Source organism: Manis pentadactyla, chromosome 15, assembly GCF_030020395.1.
Source record: "Manis pentadactyla isolate mManPen7 chromosome 15, mManPen7.hap1, whole genome shotgun sequence".
Taxonomy (NCBI): domain Eukaryota; kingdom Metazoa; phylum Chordata; class Mammalia; order Pholidota; family Manidae; genus Manis; species Manis pentadactyla.
Window position 1 is genome coordinate 12,142,897 of NC_080033.1, and position 21,018 is coordinate 12,163,914.

At 45.6% G+C, this 21,018-nt stretch overlaps 1 protein-coding gene and 1 long non-coding RNA gene across 2 annotated transcripts; both read right to left on the minus strand.

The window, feature by feature from the left end:
- Window positions 1-1,078: 1,078 nt before the first annotated feature.
- On the minus strand, window positions 1,079-1,975 carry LOC118917165 (selenoprotein V-like). Its single transcript, XM_057493366.1, has 2 exons — window positions 1,960-1,975; window positions 1,079-1,848 (listed from the first exon to the last, which is right to left on the minus strand). Exons 1-2 carry the CDS (start codon window positions 1,973-1,975, stop codon window positions 1,079-1,081), a joined length of 786 nt encoding a protein of 261 aa, XP_057349349.1.
- Window positions 1,976-2,533: 558 nt separating this feature from the next.
- Window positions 2,534-8,663, minus strand: LOC118917184 (uncharacterized). Its single transcript, XR_005026714.2, has 3 exons — window positions 8,607-8,663; window positions 7,079-7,154; window positions 2,534-3,215 (listed from the first exon to the last, which is right to left on the minus strand). It is a non-coding gene; the product is annotated as an uncharacterized LOC118917184 (long non-coding RNA).
- Between the last annotated feature and the right edge of the window lie 12,355 nt (window positions 8,664-21,018).

Below are 21,018 nucleotides of genomic sequence, written 5' to 3' on the forward strand. Positions count from 1 at the left end.
GGCCTTCCTGACTGCCTCAGCTAAAACTGTGACCACTCCCCACAAGATGCCTTCTGTTCATAGCATGGGTCACCTTCTAAGACAATAGAAAACTTACTATGGGTCATATTTATTGCTTATTCCTAGCCCTCCATACTAGAATGTCAGCACCGCCAGGATAAGGCTCTCTGTCTCATTCACTGCTGTGTCCCTGATGCCAAGAACAGTGCCTGGGACCTGGTAAGCACTTGATAAACAGTTGTTGAACGATTTAACGATCCATGGAGTCAGAGAAAGAGATAGAAATGAGGTGTGCAGAGGAGGGGATTGGGGAGATGAGGAAATAAGGAGGAGACAGAGATACCCACACCATGGGGAAAGGAAAAGAGACAGCTGGAGAGAGACAGAGAGTGGGAGAGATGGCCAGGGCAGAGAAATGAGGGGAAAAACGAGACAGGGAGAGTTAAGTGGGAAAGAAACTTGTAGAGCAGGAAAGAGGCAGGGAGGATTGGAGGGAAAGAAAAAGCACACACATTCCTCATCTCAGGAAGGCCAAGAAAGGTCACTGCTGTCACTGTGTTTCTTGCTACAGTGAGACTCAGCTCTGGGACCACACAGGAGAACACAAGCCAGCCTCCTTTGACCTCTGCACTCGCCGCTCCTCCCTCTCGCTACCTGGTTCTCCTCCCCCACCACAGCTCCTCTCCCTCTCACTGAGAAGTGGCCCCTCAAATGCCACCTCCAGAGAAAGGCTGTCTGCAGCCCCCCACCCGTTGCCTTCCTTCTGGGCACTCTGGCTTTGGAAGAGCTGGCAGCCTGTCCTGGGGAGGGAAGCAGGTGGCTCTGCTTAGCACTCTGTCCCCAGCGCAGGCCTGGGCCATGGTGAAAGGGGCACTTGGAAGTGAATGAATGAAGCTCAAAGCAGAGGTTTGAACCTAGAGTTCTCCAGCCTCAGAGATACTGGCAGGTGGGGTCAAGTCTCCAGCCGGGAATCAGGACTCCCTCCCCTCACCCTACCTTCAAATCCCCTGAGCAGACCCCGTGCATCCCTTTCCCGGGAGGGGGGGCGATGAAGGCAGGCGAGACAGGGGACAACTCCTCACCAGATCACTCGAATCAGGATCCTGCTGTTCGCTTGGAAGCTCTTGCTGATGGAGGCCAATGTGTTGGTAGAAATGGGAAGGGTGACGGGCAACTGGACCGTTCCCCCGATGGGCGTCCAGGTAGGTCCAATAGTGGAATCCATCAACGTGGGAGCCAGTGGGTCCGCCAGCGGGGTGGACACGAGGGTGCGCCCCAGCAAATCACTGGGCGGTGGGGTGAGCTCAGGAAAGGGCTCTTGGGTGAGCTCGAATCCACGGACGACCGATGGGACATGCGTCTCCCTCAACGGCGTGGGTGCAGGATTCTCATCAGGAGACAAAATGGGCTCCGGGGCAGGTTCTCCGCGCAGACCCAAAGGTGGGGCCGGGCTCAGGAAGAATTCCGAGGCACGGACCGCACCCGGACCGAAGCTGGCGCTGCGGCTGGAACCAGAACCGGGACCGGGGCTGATGCTGTGGCTGGGGTCCGAACCAAGTTCGAGGTTTGGATGGCAGTGGGGCCCTGGCTGGGAGTCGGGGTCCTGACCGGGGTCGCAGCCTGGGCAGGGGCCGCAGGCCAGGCCGGAGAGGGGGCTGGGGTCCGCGCCTGCCTGTACACGGGGGTTGGGGCCAGGGGGTGTGGTGAGGCCGGGGGTGACCCGGCTGGGATCCTGCCCCGTCCTCCTTCCTGGGGCGGTAGAAGCCTCACCAGCCCGAGTTCTAAAACGGAAGGCGACCACAAGGGGATACCTTACACCGAGTTCCACCCGCCCCGCAGGGTCTCGTGCTCAGGGCCGGCGATGGGGCAGGGCCTCTCGATCTCGCCTAGTAATTCCCTGCCCTGAACCTCAAATGCTGCACATGTTAAGGAACACAGACTGCCCAGCGCTCCCCTCACTATTGCTAACATTCATGCGTTCAGTATGTTTATTGAATGCCTGTTGTGCTCACTGCTCTGCACCGGATGATTCTGGAGACAGCAGTGATGAGGCAAGCCCTGGCCTAGTGATGAGGCTCCCTGTCCTGCAGGGGAGATACACCCATCACCAAACATTGAGCGCCCACTGTGGTCAGGGCTGGCGGGGGTAGGCACAGGCAGAGGCGGCAGAGATACGGTGAGGGAAGCCTGGGGACCTTTGGGATCCCAGAAGAACCAGTGCTAGAACCAGTTTGGGGTAATCTAATAGGGCTTCCCAGAAGAAGGGACAAGTGAATGATCTGGAGAGAAAAAAAATAGCAACAATAACAGAAATGATGTACTATACACATGCCCACAGCTGGTGAGCGGCAGGGCCAGGACTCACACGGAGGCTGGCAGGCTTGAGAGTTCTGGGCGACCTGACCCTTAACCACTATGTGAATGGCTCTATCACACTGTGAGCTCCTCCAGGATGGGGACTTCTTTTGTTAACCAAATACCCAGCTCATAGCACACAGTAAGTGCTCAATATTTCTATTTTGACATAGCTATAGAATCACTACTTGTCTTCTCTGTGTTGTACAGCCTTCCCTGTGACTGCCCTACATTATGTCTGCTAATCGTAATGCCCCCTTATCCCTCCCTTCCCACCCATCCTCCCCAATCCCTTTCCCTTTGGTAACTGTTAGTCCATTCTTGGTTCTGTGAGTCTGCTGCTGTTTTGTTCCTTCAGTTTTTGCTTTGTTCCTATACTTCACAGATGAGTGAAATCATTTGATACTTGTCTTTCTCCAACTGGCTTATTTCACTGAGCATAATGCCCTCTAGCTCCATCCATGTTGTTGCAAATGGTAGGATTTGTTTTCTTCTTATGGCTGAATAATATTCCATTGTGTATATGTACCACATCTTTATCCATTCATCTACCGATGGACACTTAGGTTGCTTCCATTTCTTGGCTATTGTAAATAGTGCTGCAATAAACATAGGGGTGCATCTGTCTTTTTATTAAACACTGCTTTATAATAGGCTTTTGTGTCAATGTCCATTTATTCTTTAATGGTAGAGTTATTCCCCACGACACAGAAATTCAATATAGTGGAACTCAAAGGAAGAATTTATAGGTTTAAGTATGTATTCAATATGGTACCTGTTGGCTGAATTCAAGGAATACGCAGATCCCTTGGCTGATGTTCTTGGCATTGTTGCTGGGCATTGTCCAAGCCGACTTTCCCCTGGAAAATATGGGGAAGGAGGGTTGGCAGAAATTTGCTGATGTAGGCCTATTTTTTCCCGTGGTAGAAGTAGCATTAAGTGTGTAATTAACTGTCTTAGGATATTCCCAAAATTAGGGAAGATTCCCCTCTGCTAGATCCTCTGCTTTGTTCTATCTCACTTGGAAGGAAATCTCAGGACATGGAGAAGCAGAGACAAGTCCAAGTGTTTGCCCTTTATCCACACCCAAAGCAGTGCCATCAACGTCCCTAGTCACTGCCAGTCTTGCTTCCTACCATTTGTCAAGGACTAAATAGCTTCTTCAGTTGTCTGAGATCCACACCCCGTCTTATTTTTTGTTTTGTTTTTCTCAGTAATTTGAAGGATGAGAAGGGAGTGTTTTGTGTCCAACAGCCTGGATGGTTTCACTTCCAAAAGGGGAAGGTATTCTAGTGTTAAACACTGATTGTGAAAGAGGTCCCAATTCTCCATCCAAACTCCATCCAGGCCCTTGGAATATGACTCTGTACCTTCTCCCATCAAGAGATGGGGGTTTGTTTCCCCAATCCTAGAAACTGGGCTGGCCTTGAGACTCACATTGGCCAAGGGTGGGGGAAGTCATGACATTCCTCAGGGTCCACTCTCTCTCCTGGATCCCTGCCTCAGCCATGAGAAAAGGCCAGGGCTGTCCTTCTGGAGGCTGAGCGGCCCTGCGGAGCACAGCAGAGCAGCCAGCCCCAAGCCAACCCTTGAGTTTACTACACACACACTCATGAGCCCCTCCCAGATGAGCCCAGCCCAACCCAGAGCTTCGTGAACCCCAGTATCCTTGTGAGCAAAAATAAGTGTTTAGTGTTTTATTCTACTGGATTTATGCAGCATTATTGTGGCAACAAACAACTTAAACAACTGGCTGTGTTGTTCTTTCACACATTCTGTGGTTAAATATAACACAAATGCAGAAAGCTGCATAAAACTTACATAATGTAATGACATATTGTAAGGCAAATATCCCTGTAACCACCACCTGTATCAGACGACAGAAGCTTCCCCTTATCCCTCTGCACACCCCCTGCCAAACACAATTCTCAAGGTCGCTCTACCACAAGGAACCATTATGCTGAACTTTTACAGCAAACACTTCATTGCATTCTTTCTAGTTTTATCACACAAATGTGTATGCCTCACACTATAGTGTTCTGTTTGTTAATACATATTTTATGTCTCTTTTCCTCTATAGGTTGCCCCTTTGTTCTTTTCTTCCCTTGCTAATTATTTTTTAAAAGAACTTGATTGAGGGGTAAAGGTCATAAAATCTGTTTTAATGCACACCTCAAAGATTTTTAGTAAATTTAGCAAGTTGTTCACCATTACCACAATCGTTCTAGAATATTTCCACCCCCCAATAAGATCCCTCCTGCCCATTACAGTTAATCTCCATTCCCACCCCAAGACCCAAGCAACCACTAATCTACTTTCTATCTCTATAGATTTGCCTCTTCTGGACATTTCATATAAATTGGATCAATGTGACTGACACCTTTCACTTAACATACGGTTTTCAAGGCTCATCCATGTCATAGCATGTGTCAGTACGTCATCCCTTTTTATGGTTAGGTAATATTCCATTATGTGGATAGACCATATTATTTTGCTTATCCATTCACTAGGTGACAGACATTAGGGTTGTTTCCATATTTTGCTGGAAATGCCATAAGTGGAATTCCATATAGTCCATTTTAAAGACACAGATGAAGCACCCTGTACATTCTTTTGCATCTTGTTTTTTCAGATTAGCACAAATATATCTGCCTCATCATTTTAACAACTGTATAACAGTATATTTATAAGTGGCCCATAATTAATGTAACCAGTCCCCTCTCATCAGACATTTAGGCTGTTTACAGCCTTTTGCTATTATAAACAATGCTGCAATACAGACCCCTTTGTGTACAAGTGAAAATACATGTATGAGGTAAAGTCCTAAAAATGTAACTACTGGATTTAAGAAAATGTGTATTTTTCATTTTAGAAATTCTATTAAATTACTCATGAAATGTTTTGTGTAATACCTTATAAACATCATCAGGGTGTTGCAGGCAGCCAACATAGTTTTTTGTATTTTTAGAAACAACTATGCAGAGCACGTCCACAAAATTCCTACAAGCTCTTTAGCATAAAGGCATCTTACAGGATGACTCCATCCCAACTCCCACAATGACTTTCTCTTTGCGGCAGTTCCTTCACTCTCTGAGCCTCAACTTCCTCCTCTGTAAAATGGGTCCTTTCTGCTCTCACTGACTGCTCTCCTGGTTTGCCTGCCAGGTTTAGCACTCACGTCCATTAACAACCTCCGACTCTTGGTATAGGTGACGCCAGGGTTCTTGTGCATGAAGCTGAAGAATGAGCTTCACAAACTCTCAAGGAAGGAAAGCAAGGTACAGTCTTTTATTTAGAGATAGTGAAAGGACAAAGCTTTCCCTCTGGTTCTTCTACGCAAAGTTCTGATAACAGAACTTTGCGTAGAAGAACCAGAAGTAACTCATATTACACCCTGGGTCCTCAACATCAGATGGTGACAAAGCAGGACTCTGAGATACTGTATGATACTCCAGGGCCTTCAATTCCACCATAGGAAGATAGCCACCAACACCCAGCATCACTCTCCTGCAGCTGTGAGGATAGCGTGGGTCCAGCAATACTGTGAACAGTCTACCCTGCCAGGACCTTATGTTGAGTCCCAACTGGATAGCTACATGCAAGAGATTGAAACTGGATTATTGTCACACACTTCAACACCCGAAATGCAAATAACCTGATTAAAAAGTAGGTGGAGGATATGAACAGTCACTTCTCCAAAGAAGAAATTCAGATGGCCAACAGGCATATGAAAAGATGCTCCACATCACTAATTCTCAGGGAAATGCAAGTTAAAACCACAATGACGTATCACCTCACACCAGTTAGGATGCACAACCTCAAAAAGACTAGGACCAACAAATGCCAGAGAGGACTTGGAGAAAGAGGAACCCTCCTACACTGCTGGTGGGAATGTAAACTAGTTCAACCATTGTGGAAAGCAATATGGAGGTTCCTCAAAAAACTAAAAATGGAAATACCATTTGACCTGGGAATTCCACTCCTAGGAATTTACCCGAGGAAAACAACTTCCAGATTCAAAAAGACATATGCACCGCTACGTGAATACTATTCAGCCACAAGAAAGAAACAAATCCTACCTTTTGCAACAATATGGATGGAGCTAGTGGGTATTATGCTCAGTGAAATAAGTCAGGCAGAGAAAGACAAATACCAAATGATTTCCCTCATTTATGGAGTATAACAACAACGCAAAACTGAAGGAATAAAAGAACATTAGACTCACAGACCCCAAGAAGGGACTAGTGGTTACCAAAGGGGAGGGGTGGGGTAGGCCTGGTGGGGAGGGAGGAAGAAGGGGATTGGGGTGTATTATGATTAGTACACATGGTGTGGGGTGGATCATGAGGAAGAAAGTGTAGCACAGATGAGATGAATATTGCCTCTGTGGAATCGTACTATGCTGATGGACAGTGACTGCAATGGGGTATGGGGGGGACTTGATATTATGGGTGAGTGTAGTAACCACATTGTTTTTCATGTGAAACCTTCATAAGAGTGTACATCAATGATACCTGAATAAAAAGATGTAAGATAAATGCATTCATTCATTCATTTAAAAAAACTAAGTATGGAAGTAGGTTGTACTTATATGAACTTTATTTTAGGATACTAAAGGTTCACTACAAAGTATTTGCAACAAGAAAGGAAAATTGGGCTGTGACAAGGTTGAGAACCACTGTTCTACATGGTGCATTTGCATTTCTGGAAGAATATTGCTTACCTTTTTCAAAGGAACTTTGAAAGCAATGAAACAAGTTCCTGGCATCTGCTGTCAAACTGGGATACAGTCTTTCCACCTGTTAATACATTCTATTGTTAGCCAAATTTTAGGTCAGCCAGTCTCTCTGCACAGAATGAGGTCTCCTTGAAAATGAAAAGCAGAACCCAAAAGTCAATCCTCTCTTCTCTCTACTCTGTACTTTACTGCTCAACTTACTCAACCCCACCTGGTATCAACCTATACTCCCCCTTCTTCCTGCTTCCCCATCTTGAAAACAGACAAGGAAACAGAACAGTGCAAAGAGCTCAACAAATAAGACACATCTAAGACCACAGGTGGCCAGAACTCCTGCGTCCCCAATAAAATCTATCCCAATCCTGAACACTAAGGTGTCAGTAATACACACAGTTTCAGTTCAATTCTTTCACTTTACATTTTATTTTTAGTCCTAATACAACCGATGCCATGAAAAGCAACCACTAGTGAACTTCAAGTTCATATTTTAAAAGAAAACCTGATAGAATGGCCATGAACTTAACTTAATAAGGCTAGGAGTGATAGTAAAAGGTAGTACTTGAGCTGCATTCAGTAGGATTTATATAGAGCTGCCTTTGGTAGGATTAACTAAGGGTAATTCAGTGAGGGAAAAAGTGACACAAGATGGGGCTGGCGAAAGACAGGGGATTGTAGACCCTGCAGAGTCTTAAAGGCCATGGAGAAGAGTTTGTTTTTATTCTTAAAGCAATGTTTTTGTGCGATACTTATGAGAACTTTCCAAGTTGCCTATTTAAAAATGTCTTATGTGAAGAATGGACTGGAAGGAAACAATCGATAAATATATACACTCATTCAGGACCTACAAGCAATAAATAGATCAGGCAAGTTCTATATTAGGATGCTGGTGGAGGAGAGAGGACAGATTCAAAAGATATTCAGGACATAAAATGAAGGAAGAGGATTTAATGAGGTATGTGATGGAGGAAAGCAAGGTCTCAAGGAAGACAAGTTCACTGGACAGAAAAGCAAAGCCTCAGAATTAATCGTTGGAATACACGGAAGCCGATTTCTCAAATGAGACCTCTTAGAAAGCAACAGGATGCCCTTGGCGATTCCTGGGAACAACACACATATTTTTCCGGTGAAAAGTTTAGTTGTACTGGTGGGTTTTTCTTTCAACCTTTGCTCTTACTACTCCTATTTTCTGTGCCAAGATAGCACAGCTTGAGGAATGCGGCAGACCCCCATTTCGGTAAGTAAGGGGTGTCCCCAGCACTCACAGGCCCATCTTCAAGAGCAGTCCGTCTCTCTATTTCACCCGGGGAACCACGGCCCGTGCCTCGTGTTTAGAAGGATGGGGAGAAATCAAAAAACCAGGCTGTCCACGTCACCTCCTGAGAGCGGAGCAGCGAAAGCGTCACAGCCTCCCGGGAAGAGGCGGGCGGGACACGCACGGCGGAAACGCTCAGGCAGCTACCGAGGCCCAGGAGTTGCGGGCGGGACGGGCCCGCACCGGGCCGAGGCTGCTTACCTTTCGGGGGCGTGGCCTGCACCCTTCCTCTTGCCGGAGGGCCGTCCAGAAAAGACGTGTCTCTGGCCTCTCTGGTGGCGAGCACGATGCCATTGGCTCCTCTGCTCCCCAAGATGCCGCCAAGAGCGACAGAGCCGCTGGGCCGGCGCCCTCGGCGAGAACTGGATTTCCGACGGGAAGACTCCACGCCACAGCGCCTCGGCTCCTGCTGCTGCGCATGCGGCACTGCCCGTGGACGGTTGCTGTCGTCCACGCGCCGGCCAATGGGATTCTGGAGGCCACAGCGCCCTCCTCAGCCGGCGGCAGGTCGACGAGGTTGCAAACCCCTCAGAATCCATATACTACAGGTCATGGATGGAATCAAAGTGAAATCCCACCCCTCCATTTCCTTGTGCAGTTCTTCAGACATTTTTTCAGGGGCATACATTCACTTTTGCTGTATATGTTTTTTTTTAACCTTGTAAACTGATGCTTTTTTTGGCTTTTTTTGTATCATTAATTGTATATGTATTTAAATATATAAGTACCTACTTGTACATATATGGGCGTCCTCTATTTTATAAAAAGCACTACACTAGATATATATATTCTTCAATCTATCTTAGATGCTGATTTTCCTGGTCAATTTATGCAAACACGCTTTCTATTCTTTCTAATGGCTGCAAAGTACTCCACTGATCATAAGTACCACCATTTACATAATCTGCCCAATACTGATTAACTTTCAGTTGTTTTCAATTTTCTGTCCTCCTTAAAGACAGGCTGCAATGTGAACATCCCTATACATGTATACAACTATATCTAAATTCCTAGTAGAATTGCTGGAATGAAGGATATGCAAACTGAAAATTTTACGAGATACTGCCTAACTACTCTCCAAAAATATTGTATCACCTTCCCACTCTTAGTGAAACTTCTTTTGGGTTCCTGTCATGTGCCAGGTGTCACATTAGAGGTGGACAAGTAGGTATTTACATTTTAGAAAGTATCAAGAAATAACAGAGAGGTAAGAATGAAGCTTGAGTCTGAAATTTGTACACAGTACCAGGCATAAGGAACTGTACTTGTTAGAAAAACTCTGAATTCTGCCACAGCGGGACAGCAAAGACAGCATGTCCTACAGTACGTCTGAAGGCAGAATAGAGTACTAAATTCCAGATTAAACTGTATAAAATTATAATACTGAATTTTTATTCTAATTTCTGAAAGTACCTTACATACACTGTTAGCGTTCTTCATAACCATTTAGAGCTGGGGAAACAGTCAGAAAAGTCAGGGTTATTAAATGAATGGGTAAAAAGACCACTAACTTTAACATTGCTAGGACAGTCATATTCTGAACAAGTTGAAGCCACAAGCATTTACAATTTTAATAATAACAATTAAAAGTGTGCCAATATTGGTAACTTGATATTTGGAAAAAGAAAAGACATAAAGTAGCACAGCATAGTTTACAGAGTTACAATTAGGCAATTCAAATTTGGTGCTAAATATTCTTTTAGAATTCATGAAAAAATATCCTTTTAGAATAAAATCACAAAATATTAGAGTTCATTAAAGTGATAACCAATAGGCATATAGAGCCAAAAGGTACAATGGTATAAACATCTACAGACATGACAATATACACACTGTGACATAAATCTATCAGAAACTAGAAATACTATATTGATCCCACACTTCCAGTTTGCCAAAAGATAAAGCTGGAATTGGAAAGAAACTCAGTTATAGCTGACATAAGAAAATCCAGACTGAGGCATAACAGGGTTTCCAGAAAGTATGCAAACTGACAAAGACTGGGTGTTTGGATGGGACTGTGTTCAGCATGAGGTAAAAGAATGCTTTAATAGGTATGTAGTGGGATGGGAAATATAGGAATGAGGGATATTTGGAGCACTGAACAACCAAATAATTGACACTAATGAAATCTACTGGCATCTGGTAGGGCCCCAGGTACCAAATCCCAGGGGTTTAATGGATTCCAGTATTTAATCAAATCAAAAAGTGACAGTGGAGAGAGTAAGGAAGAGCCTCAGGGGTGGATGGACTTGTTATGTTATACCAAGACACTCCCAGTTGTCCCGAAGAGTACAAAATGCAGGAGGTGGGCCTATGGGACAAGACAATACCTAACCATAAAAGTTAAGCCTCTAGGTCAGGGTACAGCTTAATGCTACAGAGTGTCAGACCAAAGCTCTTTAGGTTCTTCTTCCTACATTTAAGATTCTCGTGGAGCTTAAGATAGGTTGAGACTGAAGCTAACATCAAAAGGCTAGATCTATGGAAAGAAAATAGTTACAAAGGCTGGGAACTAAGAAAGGCCTAACTAAGGATTTGCCTATGTAGAACTGAATGTTGAAACTGAATATTTTAATATGTAAACATTTTACTGCTACCAGAATTTGTCTTACCTCACTTACCCCAATCTTACACCACGAAACTAACCTGCATTACCTATCGATGCTCTTGATTCCCAAGGAAGCGGAGAAGAGAGAGACTGATGTGGCTTGCAGATATTTGCCATATGTCGTTAGCCTCACATTACACACTAATATCATGGAAGAAGGCTATCTGAGATATGAACCTTACAGAGAAAATTTTCAGAGAAATTTCTAAGCTTAAGTTCTATCTCTACACTTCAATAGCCTTCACAATCTCTTCTCAGATAAGCATCACCCCCATCACTGAAAAAACTCGTTATCTCCTGATAGGAAAAGGAAGCCTATAAGTGAAATATGTCTACAAATGAATATGTGTCTTCTAAATGAAATAGAAGTCCCATCTATGCTATATCTTCATGTGGGTCGTCGGTATCTCATATCACATACCTCCTGCTCATCACACCGGAAAAGTCCCCAGATAGACCAATCTAGGCACCCCTAAAAATGTACCACCAAGGAAAAGATCCATAGAATTCCTCTGCCAAACCAGCTTACACCACATATACAGATGGCAGGCAACTCAGCCCTAGCTCATGTTACCATGGTCCCAGAGCCCTTAGTGAGCTCTACTAAACAGGGGGGCAAGAATAGAAGCTATCCAGCCACTGACTGCAGGCATCTGTCTTTATGGTTGCATGCACGGTGTGACTCGCCAAAACGACCTTTTCAGGCTCCTTTGCAATCTCTCCACTAAATCAATCAAGTCAGGTTAATGCATGATGCTTCATAGGAAACAAGCATCAAGAGGAAAATATGCACTATGTCGTACAATGTTGGGTTCCTTAAAAATGGGACAAGGAGAAACCAGAGCATTTAAACCACCCATAGTGTACACACCTGCCAGTGAGTGAGAAAATGAGGTGCTCTGACATCAAAAGAAGAGGCAAAACATGTTTAAGATTATTCTCTTTAGTGTACAGAATTCATGATAATTGCTGCACTATCGGGGTACCTAAAATGTATGCAATATATATTGCACTGTCTCTTCTCTTAATAGGAGGCCAAAATTGTGTCAACTTGATTTTTCACAGAAACTGAAAAATCCACATGAATCTCTCTTTTCCTGTATTTGTTCACCTTGCCCGTTCCCTATTCCCAAGGAAGGGCCTCCTCTTTCTCAAACTATTCGCCTCCTCAGCTTGCCTGCACTGTGCACAAGCATGGCAGGCAGAGAATCCTAGGGATCCAAGATTCTACAGTGGCTGTTTGCAAGGCGGGAGGAGGCTACTCTGCCACACTGGGTACACTGTGTGAGAACAAGGGAAGATAAAGCAATGCCTCTCGTGTATAAAAGAGTGGGATGGCAGGGTGCCTGTGCAACACAAGGAGCCAGTGGTAACAAATTATTGGCAAAAGAACTGCAACCGAAGGCTGGAAGAGGAAAGGTGTGCAGACAGCGGCATCATCTAGGTGTCTGGCATCTGCATCTAAAGGGCAGAGTTCATTTTGCAAAGCATCAGGCACTGAGAAAGAGCACCCCGGCTGCTGGAACTTGACAGAAAGTAAAACCCATGAGCGGAAGAATGCCAGATCAAGGCTTGTCCCAGAAACAATGCCTAAAAAGAAGAAAATAAGGAAAGCAGAAGAGAGAGAGAGAGATGCAAGTGCGAACTGCCTTCGCCCAGACCAGGCCGGGGAAGAAAGGATTCAAGGGAACAAAACCAAATGGAAACATCCTTGGACCACATCTTTCCTTGAAAGGAACACTCAACAATTTCATCCAATTCTTGGACCAAGTTACAAAAAGAGCTCCTCAATTCCTTCCTGTGCTCCTAAAAAAGGGCAAGTTCATTAAGCAGATCAACTGATACGATGTCAGAACAAATGTAACTAACTGTTCAACCTAAATGTTGCTGCTTCCGAAGGATATTAGTTAACAGTACATATAATGGGTAGTGTAATATCACAAAATGTATTATAAATAATTATTAGTTTTTCTATTAATGAACATCTGTAAGAAATGTTGGGATGATTTCCCTAACATAAGTCCCTGGGGAACAGGGGGGCTATCACACGTGTCCTCTAGCATTCCCCCTTCACAGAGTTCAGCCATTTAGTTATTGTTTTAGGTCACCTACTACTGCCTACACCGAATCGTGGTTTCTTGTCGAGAACCTGACATCCCTATTGGCTAACTCGTACACAATGGGAAAATTGGTGATTTACATTACAAAAGTTATTGAGATATAATTCACGAACCATAAAATTCACCTCTAGAAACTTTAGTAAAATCAGTGGCACTCAGCACATTCACAAGCTTGTGCAACCATCATCATTATCTAACCCACAGCATTTCCGTCATTCCCCAAAGAACCACCCCTGACACATTACCAGGCACTCCTCATTCCCTCCTCTCTGCACACCCAGGCAGCCTCTACTCTGTTTTCTCTGTGTGTGGATTTGCTTGTATGGACATTTCATATATATGAAATGATACAGTACGTGGCTTTTGTGTCTGGCTGCTTTCACTTAGCCTAATGTTCCCAGAACTCATCCATGTTATACCAGTATTTTGTCAGTATTTTCATTCCTTTTTATGACTTTATAATACCCCATTGTGTGGCTCTACCATCAAAGACCTGAATGTAAGTCATAAAACCATACAACTCTTAGAGAAACACATAGGCAAAAATCTCTTGGACATAAACATGAGCAGCTTCTTCCTGAACATATCTACCTGGGCAAGGGAAGCAAAAGCAAAAACAAACAAGTGGGATTATATCAAAGTAAAACGCTTCTGTACATCAAAGGACATCATCAGTGGAACAAAAAAGCGTCCTACGCTACGGGAGAATGTATTTATAAATGACGTATCCGATAAGGGTTTGACATCCAAATTATATAAATAGCTTGCGCACCAGCAGAAAGAAAGCAAATAAACCAATTAAAAAATGGGCGGAGGAGCTGAAAAGACACTTCTCCGAAGAAGAAGTTCAGATGGCCAACAGGCAGGTGAAAAGATGCTCCTCATTGCTAATCATCGGAGGAATGAAAATTAAAACCACAATGAGATACCACCTCAAACCAGTTAGGATGGCCAACATCCAAAAGACAGACAACAACAAATGTTGGCGAGGATGTGGAGAAAGGGGAACCCTCCTACACTGCTGGTGGGAATGTAAATTAGTTCAACCACTGTGGGAAAGCAGTATGGAGGTTCCTCAAACAGCTCAAAATAGAAATTCCGTTTCACCCGGGATTTCCACTCCTAGGAATTTACCCTAAGAATGCAGGAGCCCAGCCCAGTTTGAAAAAGACAGACGCACCCCTATGTTGATCGCAGCACTACTTACAGTAGCCATGAAATGGAAGCAACCTAAGTGTCCATCAGTAGATGAAGGGATAAAGAAGATGTGGTGCATATACACAATGGAATATGATTCAGCCATAACAAGAAAACAAATCCTACCATTTGCAACAACATGGATGGAGCTAGAGGGGATTACGCTCAGTGAAATAAGTTAGGCAGAGAGAGACAAATACCAAATGATTTCCCTCATCCATGGAGTATAACAACAAAGCAAAACTGAAGGAACAGAAGAGCATTAGGCTCACAGACCCCAGGAAGGGACTAGCGGTTACCAAAGGGGAGGGGAGAGGTGGGGCAGGGCTGGTGGGGAGGGAGGGCGACGGGGATGGGGCATGTTATGATTAGGGTACACATGGCGTGGGGGGGCGGATCATGAGGAAGAAAGCGTAGCACACGTGAGACAAACAGTGACTCTGTGGAATCGTACTACGCTGACGGACAGTGACTGCAATAATGGGCTATGGGGGACGCCAGGTCAAGGCTTGTCCACCAAACAATGCCAATAATGAAGAAAATAAGGAAAGCACAAGAGAGATGCAAGTGCAACCTGGCTTTGACAGCCCAGCCCAAGGAAGATAGGAGTCAAGGAGAGGAAACCAAATGGAAAGAAAGATCCTCGTACCACATCTTTCCTCACAAGGTGCACTCAATAAATTCACCTGATTCTTGAACCAAGTTACAAAAAGAGCTCCTTAATCCCTTCTTGTGCTCCTAGAAAGGGACAAGTTCATCAAACGGATCAACTGATATGATTTCAGAACAAATGGAACTGTTCATCCTAAACGTTGCTCCTTCCTAAGAACGTTAGTTTACCATACATATAATTAAAAATGGGTATGATATGTTATAAAATACATTATAAATAAGTACTAGTTTTTTATATCAATGAACATCTGTAAGAAATGTTGGGATGATTTCCCTAACATAAGATCCTGGGGGACAGGGGGGCTGTCACACCTGTCCTGTCGGAGTCCCCCTTCACAGAGCGCAGCCATTTAGGTGTTCTTTTAGCTCACCTACTACTGCCTCCACCCAATCCTGGTTTCTTGGTGAGAACCTGACCTCCCTATTGGCTACCTCGTACCTTTAAACTGCCTGCTCGCGACATCATTCTCCCACCGACCTATCACCACCCGTAGAACCTTGGGGTTTCCACGGAGTTGTCTGTAAGCAGACTTGGAGCACGGCAAGTGACCAGTGACCGGTAATCTTCGTGCCGGACACACGTACTCTTTGGCTTCAGCCACTCAGACATCCTCTAGCATCTTCTCCTCATCTCTGGGATCTACAGTTGGTGTTTCCTCTTCTTCTCTGACCATGTCAGGTAAGGAAAGAAACTCTTAAAAGATTTTCATTAGATGCTTTTGCCCCTAAATTTAGTAGCAGGTTTAAAATAGCATGAAATAATGGGAGAAAGTGTTGAAGTAGAAATCTGGAGACCTAGTTACACTTTTGACTTTGACATTTACTAGCTGTGTGACTTTGGACAAGTCACTGACTCTCCAAGAAAATCTGGTTTTTGCTCTTCTGTTACATTAGGATGGCAGATTGGTTCTCTCTGGTCCCTTTCTTTTCCAATATTGAGTCTTAAAGGGCACCCATGTAGAAAATGAAGTCAGAGGCATCTTGAAAGTGTTTCCACAGAAACAGAGAAAACAAGGCGGTGTAGAAAACTGGCAGCATACACTGAGATGTATCACCTGTAGTGGCCTCCCTCCACTAGTGTTTCAAATTTATTATGTTTTAATTTAATGATGTTTAAAAAGTAATAGCCACACATTCTGAAGTGTTCTATCTAAACCAGGTGAAAAGAGAAGTAGGGGGAGAGGACAGAGAAAAGGCAACTCCAAGCAAGCTGAGGAGGGTAAGCCGTCCAGGAGCAAAGCCCGGGCAGAGGAAAAGCCGACCATGCCCAGGATGAAGCGCAAGAAAAACCAACCTGAGCTCAGCCAAGAGAACTTTAAAAAACATCGAAGCACGCTGGGCATGCACCTGCTGGAGCCTGCGCAGGTTTTTCATGCACCGGGGAAGGCGGCTGATAAGGAAACTCGATTCTCTTCTTCCCAGGCCTTGGGAAATTCAAGGAACCCCAAAGACCCCCAGCCACCCCCGGCCAGCAAACCGTGGCTGAATACTCCACATGACGGTAAAGGCCTTGGGAAGACTCATGCCAGAGCCCGGAAACCAGATGGCAGTGTCAAAAGAGAGTGTCCATCTCCATCCCAGGATGAACGGCCACCTCCTGGGAAGGTCAAGTTGGTGCCTCTGCCTTTTCTGACTGAGGACAGGCCTCAAGCTCGCCGAGTTCCTCGGAGTCGGAGGCCACAGTCTCTGGCCTCACGCCGGCCAGCTTTGCCTTCCTCTGCCCGGCCTGGGTCTACTGACGCCACTCAACCTACTGCAGTCGGTTCGTCCCGGCAAGCACGTGCATCTTTGACGGGTCCTGCCTGCTCATCTCTGGGTCCAGTCCAGACCAACTCAACCCAGCCACACCGGACCAACTCCACCCGGCCCAGGGTCACCCAGACCGCTGCCTCTAGACCTGCACCCTACAGAACATCATCTCGCACTTCCCTCCAGCAGGAGCCCCTTCCCACTGCTGTGCCCCAGCACGAGCCTCCACCCAAGCCTCAAACCCAGCTTCCACCCCAAGAACCCTGCTTCCAACCCCGTCCATGGAGGAAACCCAGTACTTCTGGACCACTCATGTCAAAGCCCATCACCCCGAAGAGCGGAGGCCAGAGCGGGAGGCTATGAAGAGGCGGGCTCAACGAGAGCGGGAGGATGCTGCCAAATACACCTGTGCGGGGAAACTACAGTTTTTCGTCGGGAGGGAAAAGGAAATGGGAACTGCCGACTACTATGGCTACGTCATGTAAGAGCTGATAGGACTGTTGGTGCCACTTTGGTTACCAGCTGTAGACAGACAGATAATACGTTTCCCCACGTAGATAGACAGATATGTTTCCACACGTAGACAGATAAGCTTCCACACGTAGACAGATAGATGTAAGTTCCTCTATTTATTCTGGTAGATTTAAAAACAATAAAACAATAAATGTTAATAGAGGTTAAGAGATGAATAATAAGAAGCCTTTGGAGTTTTGATATGCTTTTAACTGTGGTTTCTCTTTGGTGGGGGTGGGGATGAGAGCCTGTATGAGAAAGAAAGACCTGGAAGGTGGACGGCACGTCAGGGAAAAGGGGTAAGAACTGGGGACAGAGGAAGGAACTCGGCCCAGGGTCAGGAAGGCCAAGGGGGGGTGGGGTGGGGGGTGGGGGCGGGGGGGGGAGAGGTTACAGGTTTATAGAAAGGAGCCGGCGTGCGGGAAATGGCAGAAGAAAGAAGCGCATCAGGGCTAAGGGTCAGGGTCAACCTTTGAATAGTTGAAGATGGCAGGAGATGCGTCTAGGTTGACCAGGAGAAATGTAAAAAGTCTCTCTTGAGGGCTGACATCATGTCTCATGACCACCAGGTAAGTAGTTTAGAAAACAAGGGATTCAGGACACAACTCCAAAACTTTGGGCTGCCTAATCCAGGAGAGGCGAGTACAAATCAGAGAAGGATCTGCCAGACGAATGGCAGGGGCTCAGAGCTATCCTGGGGGCAGCTGATAACAGGGGCTGAGCCCAGCGAACTGCTGCAGCAGGAGCCCCAGCCAGGGCAGGGCCTGGGATTTAAATCACCGTTTACTCAACTCCTGCGCACCAGGCCCGAGAGCACACTACTGTCTGTATCACTGTGCCACTTCACTAGTGAGGTTCAGCCATGGACTGAGGTCACACTGCATGGGGAGGGGCAGGGCCTCAATCTGAGGCCCATATGCCTCCGAAGTCCTTGGTATTTCAGGCGCCCTGAGGTGGCCAACCTGGCTTCCAGGGCACGGCACCCGGAGCCCCATGGCGGACCAGATGAAACTTCGGACGGGCCTAAATGTTCACTTGACAGGAACAGTCCTCCTCCGTCAACCCTGGCCCGCGCAGCCTGCTCTAAACATCACTAACCACCTAAGCCCACAAGAAGTATCTCCCTGGAAGCACCCACTTCTTCCAGGTGTGAGCGATGGGAGTGTGCGCGTGCTGGGTTGCCCTGCCACCAACTGGAGGCCCGAGGCTCAGGATGGTCCAGAGGCGCTACTTAGGCGAAGGCCCCCCTTGGGGCAGCCACGGGGAGGGCACGGGACTAGACAGGAAAAGGGAATGGAGTGCGGGGAAGGGGAGAGGAGAACAGCAGGTAATCTCACCTTGGGAAAATTGGTGATTTACATTACAAAAGTTATTGAGATATAATTCACGAACCATAAAATTCACCTCTAGAAACTTTAGTAAAATCAGTGGCACTCAGCACATTCACAAGCTTGTGCAACCATCATCATTATCTAACCCACAGCATTTCCGTCATTCCCCAAAGAACCACCCCTGACACATTACCAGGCACTCCTCATTCCCTCCTCTCTGCACACCCAGGCAGCCTCTACTCTGTTTTCTCTGTGTGTGGATTTGCTTGTATGGACATTTCATATATATGAAATGATACAGTACGTGGCTTTTGTGTCTGGCTGCTTTCACTTAGCCTAATGTTCCCAGAACTCATCCATGTTATACCAGTATTTTGTCAGTATTTTCATTCCTTTTTATGACTTTATAATACCCCATTGTGTGGCTCTACCATCAAAGACCTGAATGTAAGTCATAAAACCATACAACTCTTAGAGAAACACATAGGCAAAAATCTCTTGGACATAAACATGAGCAGCTTCTTCCTGAACATATCTACCTGGGCAAGGGAAGCAAAAGCAAAAACAAACAAGTGGGATTATATCAAAGTAAAACGCTTCTGTACATCAAAGGACATCATCAGTGGAACAAAAAAGCGTCCTACGCTACGGGAGAATGTATTTATAAATGACGTATCCGATAAGGGTTTGACATCCAAATTATATAAATAGCTTGCGCACCAGCAGAAAGAAAGCAAATAAACCAATTAAAAAATGGGCGGAGGAGCTGAAAAGACACTTCTCCGAAGAAGAAGTTCAGATGGCCAACAGGCAGGTGAAAAGATGCTCCACATTGCTAATCATCGGAGGAATGAAAATTAAAACCACAATGAGATACCACCTCAAACCAGTTAGGATGGCCAACATCCAAAAGACAGACAACAACAAATGTTGGCGAGGATGTGGAGAAAGGGGAACCCTCCTACACTGCTGGTGGGAATGTAAATTAGTTCAACCACTGTGGGAAAGCAGTATGGAGGTTCCTCAAACAGCTCAAAATAGAAATTCCGTTTCACCCGGGATTTCCACTCCTAGGAATTTACCCTAAGAATGCAGGAGCCCAGCCCAGTTTGAAAAAGACAGACGCACCCCTATGTTGATCGCAGCACTACTTACAGTAGCCATGAAATGGAAGCAACCTAAGTGTCCATCAGTAGATGAAGGGATAAAGAAGATGTAGTGCATATACACAATGGAATATGATTCAGCCATAACAAGAAAACAAATCCTACCATTTGCAACAACATGGATGGAGCTAGAGGGGATTACACTCAGTGAAATAAGTTAGGCAGAGAGAGACAAATACCAAATGATTTCCCTCATCCATGGAGTATAACAACAAAGCAAAACTGAAGGAATAGAAGAGCATTAGGCTCACAGACCCCAGGAAGGGACTAGCGGTTACCAAAGGGGAGGGGAGAGGTGGGGCAGGGCTGGTGGGGAGGGAGGGCGACGGGGATGGGGCATGTTATGATTAGGGTACACATGGCGTGGGGGGGGCGGATCATGAGGAAGAAAGCGTAGCACACGTGAGACAAACAGTGACTCTGTGGAATCGTACTACGCTGACGGACAGTGACTGCAATAATGGGCTATGGGGGACGCCAGGTCAAGGCTTGTCCACCAAACAATGCCAATAATGAAGAAAATAAGGAAAGCACAAGAGAGATGCAAGTGCAACCTGGCTTTGACAGCCCAGCCCAAGGAAGATAGGAGTCAAGGAGAGGAAACCAAATGGAAAGAAAGATCCTCGTACCACATCTTTCCTCACAAGGTGCACTCAATAAATTCACCTGATTCTTGAACCAAGTTACAAAAAGAGCTCCTTAATCCCTTCTTGTGCTCCTAGAAAGGGACAAGTTCATCAAACGGATCAACTGATATGATTTCAGAACAAATGGAACTGTTCATCCTAAACGTTGCTCCTTCCTAAGAACGTTAGTTTACCATACATATAATTAAAAATGGGTATGATATGTTATAAAATACATTATAAATAAGTACTAGTTTTTTATATCAATGAACATCTGTAAGAAATGTTGGGATGATTTCCCTAACATAAGATCCTGGGGGACAGGGGGGCTGTCACACCTGTCCTGTCGGAGTCCCCCTTCACAGAGCGCAGCCATTTAGGTGTTCTTTTAGCTCACCTACTACTGCCTCCACCCAATCCTGGTTTCTTGGTGAGAACCTGACCTCCCTATTGGCTACCTCGTACCTTTAAACTGCCTGCTTGCGACATCATTCTCCCACCGACCTATCACCACCTGTAGAACCTTGGGGTTTCCACGGAGTTGTCTGTAAGCAGACTTGGAGCACGGCAAGTGACCAGTGACCGGTAATCTTCGTGCCGGACACACGTACTCTTTGGCTTCAGCCACTCA